We start from the raw sequence: 17223 nt of genomic DNA on the forward strand, positions 1-17223 counted from the left end.
ACCTGATTTTCCAGGTGTTGTGTGTCTCAATTTCCCTTGGCTAGGAAAAGGAATTCCCTTCCCCCTTGCCCTTCCCAGGTAAGGCGATGCCTCGCCCTGCTTCAGCTCTGGCTGGAAGGGCGGACCAGACAGACTCTAGTGAGATAAACCCGTACCTTGGTTGAAAATGCAGAAATCACCATCTTCTGTGTCGCTCCTGCTGGGAGCTGGAGACTGGAGCTGTTCCTATTCCGAGTCTTATTTGTTTATGCAGTCTGACTTTTAAAAACTTTTCATTGGAGTGTTTAATCCATTTATATTTAATGTAGTACTGGTAAGGTAGAATTTATGTCTGCAGGTGTGCTATTTATGTTCTATATGTCATGATTTGTTTCTTTGTTCCTCTGTTACTGCCTTATTTTGTGTTAAATAGATATTTTCTAGTGTAACACTATAACTCTCTTACTGTTTATTTTACTTTTTTGGAGAGGCTTATTTGCGGTTGCTCTGGGGCTTACAATTAACATCTTAAACAGCCTAGTTAAAATTGATACTATTTCAGTGTTAAAAAGCTTTACTCCTACTTAGCTGTTTTCTTCTTTTTTGCTGTTGTCATGTAAGTTATATCTTTATACATTATAAGCCCACCAATGCATATAGTTCTATACTTATTGCTTTATGCAGTTTCTTTTTAAGTTATGTAGAACAAGAAAAGAGTTAAGAACAAAAAGTACCTTTATACTATATTTCGTATTTACCTATGACTACATAGGTATAACTATATTTTTACTTATTTTCTTTATTTCTTCATGTGAATTTGAGCTGTTGTACAGTGTCCTTTCATTTCAACCCGAAGGACTGTTGCTTTTTGTTTATCTGGTAATATCTTAAGTTCTTCTTTGTTTTTGGTGGATAGTTTTGTTACATATAGAATTATTGGTTGATTGTCTTTTTAATTTCAGAACTTTGAATATATTATCTATTCTCACGCTGCTCCACTCTGGCTTTCATGGTTTCTGATGAGAAATCAGGTATTGACCTTTTTGAGGATCCCTTGTGCACAATGAGTGGGTTCTCCATTGTTGCTTTCAAGATTTTCTCTTTGTCTTCTCTTGTGACAGTTTGGTTATTGTGTCTAGATTTGAATCTCTTTAAGTTTATCCTGTTTGGAGTTGGTTGTTAAATATATAGATTGTTTTATATCAAATTTGTGAAGTTTTTAGCCATTATTCTTCATATCTTTTTTGATAATTTTTCAACGTGGTAGTTGCCTGAGGCAACAATAACAACTAGGGCAAAGAATTGGACCCAAAAAGTCTTTGAAAAGTACCATATGGCCTTGTCTTTTTTCTCTTTTCCTGGGACCTCTATTATGTGACTGTGTTGGTACATTGGTTTTGTAAGATGATCTCTTGGGCTCTGTTCATTTTTTTTGTTTGTTTCTGTTACTTAGATAGGATATAATAACAGTTGACTCATCTTCAAATTTGTTGATTACTTCTTGTCCCAGCTCAGATCTGTTGTTGAACTCCTCCTAGTGAATTTTTAATTTCAGTTATTGTACATTTCGTCTCCAGAATTTCTATATGGTTCTTTTAAATATGTTCTTTCTCTTTGTTATTATTCTCTATTTGGTGAGACATTGTTTTTGCACTTTAATTATTCAGAAATAGTTTTCTTTAGATCTTTCAACATATTTATATTAATTGACTTGAAGTCTTCATTGAGTTAAGCCAATGTATAGGTTTCCTTACAAATAGTTTTTGTTGACTGAATTTTATTTCCTTTATATGGGCCATATTTTCTTGTTTCTTTATCTCACAATTTCTTGTTGACTCTGGACACCTTAAATAATATATTGTGGCAACTCAGGAAATCATATTCTTTCCCCTCCCCAGAGTTTTTGTTGTTACTGTTTATTGTTTTTGTTGCTTATTTTGGTCTAGTGACTTTCCTAAATGAATTCCTTAAAGTCTTTGTTCTTTATTTTATGTGGCCACTGAATTCTCTGGTTGGTTAGCTTAGCGATTAGCTAATGATTGCACAGAGGTTTCCTTAAGTGTGTGGAACCAGTAAGTCTCCCAGACTCTAGTGACTGGCTCTGTGTTTTGGGGGCATGCTTTCAGTGCTGTGAGAGGTGTTTTACACCTCTGTCTTCCTTTTTACTTCCTGCTTGTTCAGAGTGTCAAAGTCAGCCAGTGGGGGACATTAGAGCCTTCAGGGGTCTTTCCTGGGCCTGTGCATTTGCATAGCCTTGCACATATACCTCCCAGATTCCCAGGAGTATGTCAGTATATTCAGAGTTTGCTGTGGACATCTCAATTTCTAGCCCCCGCCCTCTTTTCCCGCCCCCCCACCCCCCATTTTTGGTCAGTTTCTTTGCTCCAGTTGTTATTTCTGTCTTGGGTATCCACCATATTGAACAGTTGTCACTGGTTAGTTTTGATCATCGCCTCAGGGAAAAGGCCTCTAACATTGAACAAGCTCTAAGTCAGGTCAGATAAAGACAAGCCCTACAATTGGGCTCGCAGGGATGTGCCAGGTAGGTGGAATGATAGTTCTTTGGGAATGGGGACTTTTAGGGAGCTCCAGACTTGGGAGCCTCACCTCTTTCTAGTGGCTGCCAGGCTGCTTGTTTTCACTCTTACCATGATGGTAAGTTGATTTGGACAGTTTTTGCCAATGTTTTCTTTGCTTCTTTGAAGCAGATTTTCGAGGGTCCATACTCTGCCATTTTAAAGGGCTCCTCTCCTGTTTTATGATCACAATATTTTCTCTTATCTCTTTGGAAGCACTAATGACATTTTTTTTAAAACTTTTTCTTTCTCTTCAAAATCTCGTCTGTCCTCCAAGTTTGGATTTCTAAGTATGTGTTTATGTTGATTTCTCTTTTTCATGCTAGAAGCTCAAGTATATGGATGCAGCTTATTGACTGAGATTGCTGTGTTTAAGTATTTGCTTCCAGGAAATTATTTAAAATGTATATATAAAATTTTCTAGGAAGGAACTAATTTGAACTAAATCTTATAGTAAAATAAATTCCAATTGGATTGAAGAGTTTAATATGGAAATTTAAATTCAGAAAAAGTAGGGGAAGATGGTAGTTATTTGTCAAACCAGTAAAGAAATTTATTTTAAATGGAAATCCAGAGATTTAAAATAAAACAATTTGGTGGCTTCAGAGGGTAATCATTAGTTATGTATTCAATGTCTTTGAATATATAAAACTCATCCTTTTAGATTTGTGTGAATCAGTAGTTCCCAAGAGAGACATTTTATATTTTTGTGCTCAGAGCTAGCAAACAAAACCAGTCCTTTCATTCCTAAGGAATACTTTGTTGGTGTTAGACTGTCTCTTTAGGTGGTAACCTTGATAGGAGCTGTTGTAGCAGCATTAATGAGCAGAGAATGAGGGAGCTAGTGAGACAGGATTGTGAAAGCAGAGGGAATTCTGAATTAAGGTGCACATACCAATAATAGTTATGTTTATAGTGTTCTCATACCTAGTTGTTCAGGCCTGCCAGGTCGTGGGTAATGTGACCGCAGTGAGCATGCCTTACCACTGAGAACGAATCCACAGACTCCGTACACAATTACCATTTAGAATGCTGAATACTCTCCCAGGAATGGGAGAAATACTTGCCCTCTTCCAGTAATTTCAGGAACAACCAGACTAGAGGTATACCTTGGCTCCAACTTACAAACTTGCAGGCATGCTCACATCAGAGGCTGTGGTTGTGACACGATCAAGTAGTGCCTTAGTGAGGGCATGCCCTGGCAACCTGTGTCATGATGTTATTTATGAGTTTGTCAAGCCGTTGAAGATCTTTGTTACTTTAAAAAAGGGAAGATAATGGAAACATCATAAGAAACACAATCATGTAAGGCATCTTTCCAGTTCTTTAGTAACTGCTGGAGTTGAAAGTGAGTTACAGTTTTACTCATTTCTGGTCCTGAGATGGCAGTTGGAGTTTTATTCAGTGCCAGTTTTAACTAATGGGTAGCATCTGCCTGGAATAGTTTTGAGAAGGATTCTGAGGGAACATCTGGGCTTGGTGGAAAGATGGCTTGAAAAGATTGTTGGTGTCACCTATGGAATGGGAAGAGGCAGTGCATCAGGCTGGTTCATTCCCTTCATTTGCTGATGTGTAATTTTGGCCTCTCTGTTACTTAGAGCATGAGCTCCAGAGGGTAAGAACTCACTAGCTCGGTGTTGGGCTCATAGTGGGCACTCTAGTTTTGAGTGAATGAACAAATGAATGAACAAACACCAGAGCTTGTGTGAATACCCACAGTTTTCCAGAGTGAGGAGTTAGATTTCAGCTGTCTAACATAGAGATGTAACTCCTGAGCGAGCATCTGCATGGCATACATAGTGCTTGATACAAATACCAAGAGAGCATAGCTCACATCTCTGCCCCTGAGGAGCTTCCATTCGCTTGAGAAGAAAAGACAAACATGTTTGAAATGGTGAGAGCTGGCAGGATAGGATGGTGTGCTAAAAAGCACTACAATGTCCCTAAAATTGAAGGCATAGATACATTACTTTGGAATCTCAACACTTACTCCAATATACCTGTGCTGTGCTTGAGAAAACCTCTTTTTTCTTTTTCTTTCTTTTTTTTTTTTGAGACAGAGTTTTGCTCTTGTTGCCCAGGCTGGAGTGCAGTGGCGCAGTCTCGGCTCACTGCAAGCTCCACCTCCTGGGTTCAAGTGATTCTCCTGCCTAAGCCTCCCTAGTAGCTGGGATTACAGGCACCCACCACCACATGCAGCTGATTTTTTGTATTTTTAGTAGAGATGGGGTTTTACTATGTTGGCCAGGCTGGTCTCGAACTCCTGACCTCAGGCAATCCACCTGCTTCAACCTCCCAAAGTGCTGGGATTACAGGCGTGAGCCACCACGCTGGGCTCAAGAAAGCCTCTTTTTAAACTTTTTCTATTAAGTATGATTGCATTCTCCCACCTTTTTCTTTCATTTTTGGTGTCACTAGGATGGAGTATTTAGACTGGTTAAGGAATTTTGCTTTAATTTAAATGCCAAGGTGAAATGATCCATTAATGGAAAATAAATGTAATACAGATTTTTTTTTAAGCTGAAGATTATCCAGTCACAGCATTTGTTTCTAGAGAAATTATTTCTAGCATTTTTGGATTGAGCATGAATCACAGCAGGAAGCACAAGCCTTTGTAATGTACTATTAGTGCATTTTGAAAAGCTCCATCCTAAGTAGTTGATAGTTTGCGCTAAGAGAGAAATAGGAGAAACACACACTTCTCATAATATATACATTTTGTGTAGAGTAGTCAGTAATGTCTGAGAGCAGGGGCTCTGGATTACTACTCTCAGGGCTAGAATCTCCACCCCACACGTATGTCACCTTAAGGAGATTAAATGAGCTCTTTCAGATAGACTTCTAGGCCCATTCTTTACCCATAGTAAGTGCTCAGTTATTGTTGGCTATTGTTAATGTTATTGATTTAGTCACTGTGTTTCGTTCTTAGGTGGGTCTGTGTCATTGATTTTTGGGGGGCGGTGGGGATCAACTTCACATTAGCATTTTAATGTAATTGGCTATGAGCAGTGATGGTTAATAGTTTGTTTACATTTTTGCTTTCATACAGATTGAATGTAATTTTTACAAAATTTGATGAAGTCCAGAAATCTGGAAACATGATACAGTCTGCAAATGGTGAGTAGAAAAAGCATTCTCTGCTTTTGCTTTTTCAGTTTTACATTTGTATCATTTATGTTATATGTGAACAGCTGAATTAGGTAATTTAGTAAGAGTTTCTAACTCTTAAAACTTAACCTCCATTCACCCAGTTTTCCAGGCCAGAAACAGTGGAGTGAATCATCACTGACTTTCATAACCTATACTGAATTTAACTAATCCTGTTGGCTTTACTTTTAAAATTGCATCCTGAGTCCCAGGAACTCTCATTATCACTGCTACTGTCTTCCCAGCGCAAGCTGTCATGGTATTTTACCTGGGCTCTTGTGTTTCCCTCCTAAACAGTATCTTTTCTTCTACTGTTTCCCCATACCTAAAGTCTGTTTTTCATATAGCAACCAGAGTAATCCTTTCAGAATACAAGTCAGGTGATGTGAATCTTCTTCCTAAACCTCCAAAGGCTTCCCATCAGACCCAGGCTGCAATTCAGCAACTCACCATGGCTCACTGGGCCTTGAGTGATCTGGCACCCATCACCATTCTGATGTCATTTGAATTGTTCTTTGTGAAAGTTCTCTTTGCTCTAGCCATGTTGACCTTGCTAATTTTGAACATTTTGAGCATCTCCTGCTTCAGGACCTCTGTGCTTGTAATTCTTTCTGCCTGAGGTATTTGCCCTGTGGGTATCATTGTGGCCTCCTCCCTCCTCCCTCATGCCATGAAGATCTCACTTCATACAGTATCACTGCATTACTGAAGGCCACCGGAATAGCACGCTCTGTGCCCTCACCCTGTTGGAGTGTTCTTCTTAGCGTGTATCACTAGAAAAGTATGTGTTTACTCATGAGAGCAGGACCTTTACTTTATTCCCTTTATTGTTCTTTATTTGTTTCTCAATGAGCGTGAGTTCAATGCCTTGAAGAGTCCCTGACTTGTGATAGGTGTGCAGTAAGTATTGTTGAATAAGTAAAGTAATGATTTTGATGTGAATCGTAACCTGTTGTTTCCGGTTCCTGTATTCCTTTCCCTATACTTTGTGATGATATTTGAGAACTAGTGGGTAATTCTTGTGAGTCCAGGAGAGGAAAAGACAGGAATGAATTACTCCTGTATGAAGGAAAGAATATCAAAAAGTTAATTGCTGAGAAAAACTTTTCTAACTCTGGATACCTCATTGTATCATAGCTAGGCTATTTTAGAATTTTTAGGTATATTAGATTACAACCAGTACCGAATTCATTAATCATGTTGGATTTACTTTTAAAACTGTACCCCGAATCCCAGTAATTCTCTTCATCACTACTCCTGTCTTCCTAGTACAAGCCTTCACATTTTGAATATCTTGAGATTGTAAAGAAAAGTCTGAGTGCTTTTCCTCAAAGTAAGTTGGTACATAGGGCAGAGCGGGTAACCAAATGCAAGGCTTTTGACTTGCGCTCTGCTGTGTACCTATTATTATTCCAGAGGAATTTTTCTTTGAACAGCATGTTTCCTATATAAAATGCTTAAAATGATCTAAAAATGCTTCCGTTAATCCTCCTTATCTCTTTTTCGTAGATTGTAAAAAATAATAGAAAACAAATATCATAATTCAGCTATTACCATCAAAAATCATTTTTGCTATATTAGTTCATTTTCCTATAACAGTATAATTTGTATATAACTATGGTGTGATTTTCTCTACTTTACCCTGTACTTTAGTGTACATACTTTGATATGTACTTTAAAAAACATATCATTGGTAGAGCCAATGGCATCTGAGTGGTGCACTCGTGATGAGTGGGGTTGCTTGGTGTCCACAGGCAGGTCTTCACAGGCAGTTAGTTGATGGACACATGCTTTTACTTTTGTGTGGGTGTATTTGTGTGGTTTCTCAGTTTAAAAATTGTTGGCACTGGGACAGAGCATGCTGGGCAAGTAAGTAAAAGCAGTGGCAGGAAAGTGAGTTTGTGCTTCATAAGCCAGTATTACGGCTGTGAAACAGAATCTCATTATAGTGCTGGCATTGGGGAGAAAGACTGCATCCACATTGGGGATCTTGCCTAAAAGAGTGTACATACACTCCATGGGATCCAGTGATGTGACAAATATGATTTCACCCTCAGGAATGCCAAAACTGTGTGGCATTGGATGTATCACAAGCAGCATTTTCTATGTGGTTAGGTATAAATATTGCCCCCAAATTCCCTTTTGTGTGTGTGTGTGTGTATGTGTGCGCTCATGCACACACATAGGTGTAGGGTTGAGAATGGAAACAGTTCTTTTAAACATCTGTGTTAAAAATAGCAAATGGTAAGGAAGCCTTAACAAAATTTCTTGGAGGTCGATAATTTCAGCTTTTTGCTTTATATATATATAGTATTACTGTTTTAATTGTTAGAGCCAAAATGTTTAAGGAAACTAATATATAGCCATATGTGTAAAATTTTAGAATTTCTAACCTAAATGATTTTCATCTCTTTACAGTAACTTTGAGAGACCAATAAATTGTTCAGTTGCTGTCAAAAAACAAACCACCTGATATCCTTCATTGCACATTTAGATGGCGTAGAGAAACTGCAGTAGTGATGGAATAAAACCTGTCTCCCTCTTTTATCTAATTCTCTCTCTCTCTCTCCCCCTCCTTTTCTCCTCCTCCTCCTTTTTCTCTTTTCTTTTCCCTTCCCTCCCTCCTTTCCTTTTTCAACTCTTTTCTTCTCTTTTCTTTCTCTCTCTCTCTTTCTCTTTTTCTCTTTCTGTCTCCCTCTCCCTCTCTCTCTCTCCCCCCCCCCACCTCCTCTTCCTTCGTGTTTTTTTTTTTTTAACACAACTCCCAGTGTAATTCTTTGATCTCTTTTGAACTTCAAACCTTTGACTGTTCAGCTTTCTCTAGATCCATCCATCCTCTGCTTTCTCCATTTCTTACCTTATATAGCTTATATTACAACCTTTTTGAACTTATTAGTTGTAGGAGTTTTTGTAGCGTCTGTGGAGTTTCCTACATATACAGTCTTGTGATCTGCAAATAGCAACAGTTTTATCTCTTTCAGATACGTGTGCTTTTAATTTCTTTTTCTTGCCTTATTTCACTGGCTAGAACTTCCAGTACTATGTAAAATAAGAGTGGTGAGACGGGACATGCTTGTCTGGTTCCTATCTTAGGTGCTAAGTATGGTATTAGCTGTAGGATTTTTGTAGATGTTCTTTATCAAAATGAGGTAGTTTTCTATTTACTTCTGTTTATCTTATCTTTTTTTTTTTTTTTTTCCAGAGCAGGAATAGAAGTTTATTTAAAAAGGCTCAGAACAGGAAAGAAAGGAAGGTGTGCTTGGGAGAGACCCAGGTGGGCACATGAAAGTTAAAGAAAGAAAGTTAAATGCCCTTATCTGAGTTTTTGTCAGAAATAGGTGTTAGGTTTTTTGTGAAGTTATCAGTATATTTTAAAAATTGAGATACTTTCTCCTTCTAGTTGCCGTTTATTTAAAAATTAAAAATTGAGATTATATATAATTTACCTACTGGTGTTTCACTTTTTAAAGTGTGTGCTTTAGTGTTTTGTTTTTGTTTTTGTTTTGAATATTCACAAAGTGTGCAACTGTTACCACTATTTAAATCTAAAATACTTCACCCTCACATCCCATTCCCATTAGCACTTACTCATTATTTCCCTCTCTCCCCAGTTTCTGGCATCCTATTTTCTGTCTTTATGTTGCCTATTCAGGACATTTTGTATAATTGGAATCATGTAATATTTGGCTTTTGTGTCTGGTATCTTTCACTTAGCATGGTGTTTTCAAGGTTCATCCATAATGTAGCATGTATCAGAAGTTCGTTCCTTTTTATGGCTGAGCAAGATTCCATTGTGTGATTAGACTACATTTTCTTTATCCGTCTGTTGATGGACATTTGGGGTTGTTCAACTTTTTGGCTATTGTGAAGAATGATTCTTTGAACATTGTTGTAAAAGATTTCATGTGGATATGTATTTTCATTTCTCTTGGCTGTATACTTTGCAGTAGAATGGCTGAGTTGTACATTTAACTTTTTGAGTAACTGCTCAAACACAGTAAACACACAGTTTTCCAGTTTTGCGGCACTATTTTATATTCTTACCAGCCACCTGTAAGAGTTTCCAGTTTCTCCACATCCTCGCCAATAGTTGTTATTGTCTGTCTTTTTCGTTATTGTCACCATAGTGGGTGTAAAGTGGTATCTCATTGTGGTGTTGATTTGCTTTACCTTGACGAGTAATGGTACTGAACATCTTTTTCATGGCCTTTATATACCTTGGTTGGAGAAATGTCTATTCAAATAAATCTTTTGCCCATTTTTTAAAGGGGTTAATTGCCTATTTATTGTTGAGTTATAAGAGGTCTTTAGATGTGCTACATACCAGACTCTTAACAGATATGATTTATTTGCAAATATTTTTTCCCATTCTGTGAGTTTTCTTTTCACTTTCTTGATAGTGTCACATGAAATATAAAGTATTAAATTTTGATGAAGTCCAATTTATCTGTTTCTTTTTTCTTTTGTTATACCTAAGAAACTATTGCCTATTTTTGGCCAGGTGTGGTGGCTCACACCTGTAATCTCAGCACTTTGTGAGGCCAAGACGGGCAGATTATCTGAGGTCAGGAGTTTGAGACCAGCCTGGCTAATGTGGTGAAACTCCATCTCTACAAAAATACAAAAATTAGCCAAGTGTGGTGGTGCACCCCTGTAGTCCCAGCTATGGGGGTGGCAGGTGGGGCCCTGAGGTGGGAGGACTGCTTGAACTTGGGAGGCAGTGGTTTCAGTGAGCTGAGATCGTGCCACTGCACTCCAGCCTGGTCGCGAGACTCTGTCTCAGAAAAAAAAAAAAGAAGAAGAAGAAACTATTACCTATTTTTACCACAGAAAAGAGGCCAGGCATGGTGGTTCATGCCTGTAATCCTAGCACTTTGGGAGGCCAAGGCGGACAGATTGCCTGAGCTCAGGAGTTCCAGACCAGCCTGGGCAACATGGTGAAACCCCGTCTCTGCTAAAATACAAAAAATTAGCTGGGCGTGGCGGTGTGCACCTGTAATCACAGCACTTTGGGAGGCCAAAGGCGGGGGATCATGAGGTCAGGAGATTGAGACCATCCTGGCTAACATGGTGAAACCCCGTCTCTACTAAAAATACAAAAAATTAGCCAGGCGTGGTGGTGAGCGCCTGTAGTCCCAGCTACTCGGGAGGCTGGGGCAGGAGGGCTCCCTTGAACCCGGGGAGGTAAGAGGTGGCAGTGAGCAAGGGTGTGCGCCGCTCAGCCTGGTGAGCCAGGAACTCCATCTAAAAAAAAGAAAGAGGAAAGCTGGGTCCTGACCTCCTCCTGGTTCTTCCTGCTTTTGGGCTGCACCAGCCTCTTTTTTTTTTTTTAGACTGAGGGTCGGCTCTGTCGCCCAGGCTGGAGTGCTGTGGCGGATCTCAGCTCACTGCAACTCCGCCTCGGGTTCCGCCATTCTCCTGCCTCAGCCTCGAGTAGCTGGGACTACGAAGCCGCCACCTAGCCGGCTAGGTTTTTGTATTTTTTAATAGAGGCGAGGAGTTTCACACGTGTTAGCCAGGATGGTCTCGATCTCTGACCTCGTGATCCGCCCGTCTCGGCCTCCCAAAGTGCTGGGATTACAGGCTTGAGCCACCGCGCCCGGCCTGGGCTGCACCTTCTTAGCTTCCTTTATCTAATGTCTACTAATTGATAACTATATTCCTAAAAGCTTGAGTTCTGGGCGCACCCTTCTCAGGCAGTGCTTTTTCCCTGGTTACAGATATCCATAGCTGTAATTTTATTTATTAGCTATATCACATTTTTTCATAAATGTTTGTCTCCTATACAGATCTTGGGACAGGATTGGAACTGTATGTGAAACAGCTGCCTGTCTGACATTTCCTCTTGTATTTGAAACATATATCTAAAACCAAATTTATATTCTACTTCTGGCTGAAAGATAAAACACAAAACAGTAAATATTGTTCCACCCTAAATGTTTTCTGTACTCCTTATAAGTGTGATTGCTCCATTATTCATCCTGGTATGTTAAAGGTTGGGTGTCATTTTTGATACCTCCCTCTCCCTCGCTTTTCATAAATATTACCGCTGATTTGTATGGAGTTTAACTCAAATATTGCTTTTTTATTGAGGTAAAATCTACATATATAATTAACTATCTTTACCATTTTTAAGTGTACAGTTCAGTGGTAATAAATACATTTATATATATATTTTTCTCTTCACTCTTCCCCCCCCCCTTCCTGGCCTTTGGTAAGCACCAGTCTAATCTCTACCTTCGTGAGATATACCCTTTTAGCTCCCACATATGAGTGAGAACATGTGATATTTGTCTTTCTGTGCTTGGCTTACTTTATGTAATATAATGGCCTCTAGTTCCATCCATGTTGCTACAAATAACAGGATTTCATTCTTTTTATGGCTGAATTATATACCATTGTGTATATATACACATTTTTCTTAATTCCATTCATCTGTTGTCCTCCCAAATGGTGTCAGATCCCGCTGTTAAATGTGGGCAGGCACCCCCTACCCCACTGCTTGGTAGGCATCATTTTTGCGGGTTTACATTTGGCGATTATTTGACTAATACCTATCTCGGCACTGGACTGTAACCCTTCTGCATACAGGGGACTGTGTGTCTGTTTTTGCTCATTCTGAGACTCGGATACCTTGCAGGCTGTCCTCTTAGTCCCAGTGTTCTCTGTGATTGGTTTGTTTCACAGGAACCAGCTTTTCTTCTTTGTCTCTTAGTAAATCTTGAGTGCGTGTATGAACATTTAGTGTCTGAGATGACTAGATTCTTTTTCTCTCTGCTTTTTCCCATGGATTCTTATATACCCACTGGGTTCTGGAGTGTTGCGTATGAGCTGGAGCTGAGAGAGAACTGAGCAAAACACAGGAGAGAATGAATGACAACGTGGGGCTCATTTCCAGGCTCCTAAACGACCTCTTGGGCAGAGGTTCTGATCACTCGATAGCTGCCTTGGTTGGTTAGCGCTGCATGTCCACAGAGGGGCTTCCTAGGCTGACTCAAAAGGGTGTCTATTAAATGATCTATGTCCTTCTAATGCCCATTTGTGAAAATTGAGCAGCCTGTACTCAGCATAAGGACTTGGCAACAAGTATCTGTTTAATAAATGGTGACAGTAGTTTTGGTTGTTAATTTTCGAGTGTGGGTGCCCCCATGCCTGCATGTGGAGAAGTGTAGACAGTGTCAGGGAGCAAGCCGAAGGGGATTGCTTTGGAAATGTGTGACTGTCCTTCCTCCTTAGGAAAGGCATCTGTGCCCTGCTCTGCAACGCTTTAGCTGTGGGGCTTTGGGCAAGTGACTTAACTCTTGTGAACCACATGTGCTCATCTGTAAAATGGAGTGAAGACCTTACAGAGATTTGGTGGAGAATAAATGAGATTGTGTGTAAAATTCTTAGCACAGTGCCTGGGACATGGTTGGTGCTCAGAATAATAGATTCTCCTCCAGTTGCTCGATTTTAGGGGTATATTCATTTTTTAAATAAAAATAATATTTGAGAATAACTGTCATGCTTGTAGACTTTCAGATTATTTTGGAGTACATGTTTAAAATTTAACATTTATTTACTTTTAAAATTGTTATTATTATTTTTTGAGATGGAGTTTTGCTCTTGTTGCCCAGGCTGGAGTGCAGTGGTGCGATCTTGGCTCACTGCTACCTCCGCCTCCCGGGTTCAGGCGTGTCTCCTGCCTTAGCCTCCCGAGTACCTGGGATTATAGGCGCTCACCACCATGTCCAGCAAATTTTTGTGTTTTTGTCTTTTTAGTAGAGATGGGGTTTCACCATGTTGGTCAGCTGATCTTGAAATCTTGACCTCAGGTGATCCACCCTCCTCGGCCTCCCAAAGTGCTGGTATTATAGGCGTGAGCCACTGCGCCCAGCCATTGTATTCTTTAAAGTGACAATACTCTTTAAAGATTTTTATATTTTATTTTATTTTGTTTTATTTTATTTTATTTTATTTTACTTTTTGAGATGGAGTCTTGCTCTGTTGCCCAGGCTGAAGTGCAGTGGTGCAGTCTCGGCTCACTGCTACCTCCGCCTCCCAGGTTCAAGGGATTCTTCTGCCTCAGCCTCCCGAGTAGCTGGGACTACAGGCACCCACCACCATGCCTGGCTAATTTTTTGTATTTTTAGTAGAGACAAGGTTTCACCGTGTTAGCCAGGATGGTCTCGATCTCCTGACCTCAGGTGATCCGCCCGCCTCGGCCTCCCAAAGTGCTGGGATTACGGGCGTGAGCCAATGTGCCTGGCTCAAGATTTTAAATTTTTATGGGCATATAGCAGGTGTATGTATTTATGGGTTACATGAGGTATTTTGTATAACAGTCACATCAAGGTAAGTAGGGTATCCATCAACCCAAGCAATTGTCATTTCTTGTGTTACACTCTTTTAGTTATTTTAAAATGTACAATAAATGTTGACTGTAGTCACCCTGTTGTGCTATCAAATACTAGATCTTATTCTAACTATGGTTTTGTACCCTTTAACCATCCCCACTCCCTTCCCCACCACCACTATTCTTCCCAGCCTCTGCTGGTAACCGTTATTCTTCTCCCTATCTCTATGAGTTCAGTTGGTTTAATGTTTAGCTCCCACAAATGAGTGAGAACATGTGAAATTTGTCTTTCTATGCCTAGCTTCTCTTAACATAATTTCCTCCAGTTCCATCCATGTTGTTGCAAATGACAGGATCTCGTTCTTTTTATGGCTGAATAGTACTGCGTTGTGTGTAGGCATCGCATTTTCTTTATTCTTTCTCCTGTTGATGGACACTTAGGTTGCTTTAAAATCTTAGCTATTGTGAACAGTGCTGCAGTAAACATGGGAGTGCAGATATCTCATCAATATACTGATTCCTTTCTTTTGGGTATATACCTAGCGGTGGGATTGCTGGATCATATTGTAGTTTCAGTTTTAGTTTTTTGAGGAACCTCTATACTGTTTTCTGTAGTGGCTGTAATAATTTAACATTTCTGCCAACAGTGTACAAGAGTTCCCTTTTCTCCACATCCTTACCAAAATTTGTTATTGCCTGTCTTTGGATTAAAGCCATTTTAACTGGGGTGAGATGATACCTCATTGTAGTTTTGATTTGCATTTCTCTGATGATCAGTGATGTTGAGCACTTTTTTAATATGCCTGTTTGCCATTTGTGTGTCTCCTTTCGAAAAATGTCTATTCAGATCTTTTGCTTATTTTTAAATTGGATTATTTGGTTTTCTTTCTATTGAGTTGTTGGAGCTCCTCATATATTCTGGTTGTTAATCCCTTGTCAGGTGGGTAGTTTGCGAATATTTTCTTGCATTCTGTGGGTTGTCTTACACTTTGTTGATTGTTTGCTTTGGTTGCCCATACTTGTGGGGTGTTACTGACAAAATCTTTGTCCAGACCAATGTCCTAGAGAGTTTCCCCCATGTTTTCTTTTAGTAGTTTTATAGTTTGAGGTCTTAGGTTTAAGTCTTTAATTCATTTCTATTTGATTTTTGTGGTGAGAAATGGGGGTCTAGTTTTATTCTTCTGCATATGGATATTCAGTTTTTCCAGCACCATTTATTGAAGAGACTGTCCTTTCCCCAGTGTATGTTCTTGGCACTGTTGCAAAAATGAGTTCACTGTAGATGTGTGGATTTTATTTCTGGGATCTCTATTCTGTTCCATTGGGGTCTGTGTGTCTGTTTTTATTCCAGTACCATGCTGCCACAAAAACAGCAATGGTAATAGTATAATTTGAAGTCAGATAATGTGATAATGTGATTCTTCCAGTTTTGTTCTTTTTTTTTTTTTTTTGAGACGGAGTCTCGCTCTGTCACCCAGGCTGGAGTGCAGTGGCCGGATCTCAGCTCACTGCAAGCTCCGCCTCCCGGGTTCACGCCATTCTCCTGCCTCAGCCTCCTGAGTAGCTGGGACTACAGGCGCCCGCCACCTCGCCCGGCTAGTTTTTTGTATTTTTTAGTAGAGACGGGGTTTCACCGTGTTCGCCAGGATGGTCTCGATCTCCTGACCTCGTGATCCACCCGTCTCAGCCTCCCAAAGTGCTGGGATTACAGGCTTGAGCCACCGCGCCCGGCCCAGTTTTGTTCTTTTTGCTTAGGAAGGATGGCCTTGGCTATTCTGAGTCCTTTGTGGTTCCATGTAAATTTTGGGATTACTTTTTTTATTTCTGTAAAGAATGTCATTGGCATTTGATAGGGATTATGTTGGATCTATAGATTGCTTTGAGTAGTATGGATAGTAATGCTCTTTTAAAATTGCTTTATTGAAATATAATTCACATACCATGACAGCATTCATTTCAAGTGTATAATTCTGTAATTTTTAGTATATTCACAGATAGCTGCAACTGTGCATCTATTGATGGACATTTGGATTGTTTCCACCTTTGTCTATTGTGAATAGTGCTGCTTTGAACGTTTGTTTACAAGCTTTTAAACACCTGTTTTCAGTTCTTTTGAGTGTATATCCAGGAGTCGAATTGCTGTATTATATGGTCATTCTATGTTTAACTTACTGAGGAACCACTAAACTGTTTTCCACAGTGGCTGCACCGTTTTATATGCTCTCTAGCCATTGCCCAATTCTCCACTTTCTGGCAATGCTTGTTGTTTTTTGTTGTTGATGTTGTTTTAATTTTTTTTTTATTATAGTCACCCTAGTAAATACGAAGTGGTATCTCATTGTGGTTTTGATTTGCATTTCCCTAATGACTAATATATTTGAACGTATTTCCTGTGCTTCCTGGCCATTTGTAGATCTTCCTTGGAAAAACATCTATTCAAGTCCTTTGCCCACTTAAAAATCGAATTGTTTCTCTTTTTGTTGTTGAACTATATATGATTTGCAGATACGATTTGTAAAATTTTTTTTTTTTCTTTCTGTGGCTTATCTTTTCACTTTTTTTTTTTTTTGGAAAGGGAGTCTCGCTCTGTCGCCCAGGCTGGAATGCGCTGGTGCGATCTCGGCTCACTGCAAGCTCCGCCTCCTGGGTTCTCACCATTCTCCTGCCTCAGCCTCCCAAGTAGCTGGGACTACAGGTGCCCGCCACCATGCCCGGCTAATTTTTTTGTATTTTTAGTAGAGACGGGGTTTCACCGTATTATCCAGGATCGTGTCAATCTCCTGACCTCGTGATCTGCCCGCCTCGGCCTCCCAAAGTGCTGGGATTACAGGTGTGAGCCAATCTTTTCAGAATTTTTTTTTTGGGACGGAGTCTTGCTCTGTTGCCCAGGCTGGAGTGCAGTGGCGCATCTCAGCTCACTGCAAGCTCCGCCTCCCGGGTTCCCGCCATTCTCCTGCCTCAGCCTCCCGAGTAGCTGGGGCTACAGGCGCCTGCCACCACGCCTAGCTAATTTTTTTTTTTTTTTTTGTATTTTTGTAGAGACGGGGTTTCACCATGTTAGCCAGGGTGGTCTCGATCTCCTGACCTTGTGATCCTCCTGCCTCAGCCTCCCAAAGTGCTGGGATCACAGGCGTGAGCCACCACGCCCAGCCTCTTTTCACTTTTAAGTATCTTTTGGTGTATGAA

At 39.9% G+C, this 17223-nt stretch overlaps 1 protein-coding gene across 37 annotated transcripts in view; it reads left to right on the top strand.

The window, feature by feature from the left end:
• CLASP1 (cytoplasmic linker associated protein 1) overlaps positions 1–17223 on the top strand; it is a 307430-nt gene that overhangs the window by 141276 nt on the left and 148931 nt on the right. For 34 of the 37 annotated variants that reach the window (XM_021923495.2, XM_009185059.3, XM_021923484.2 and 31 more), the window contains one exon: positions 5605–5672. In XM_021923495.2, the coding sequence (XP_021779187.1) occupies positions 5605–5672 (68 nt within the window). Of the gene's footprint in view, positions 1–2992; positions 3904–5604; positions 5673–17223 lie in introns of those variants that run through there. The other 3 variants (XM_021923505.2, XM_021923506.2, XM_003909233.5) reach the window with 3 other exon arrangements.

Source organism: Papio anubis, chromosome 10, assembly GCF_008728515.1.
Source record: "Papio anubis isolate 15944 chromosome 10, Panubis1.0, whole genome shotgun sequence".
Classification (NCBI taxonomy): domain Eukaryota; kingdom Metazoa; phylum Chordata; class Mammalia; order Primates; family Cercopithecidae; genus Papio; species Papio anubis.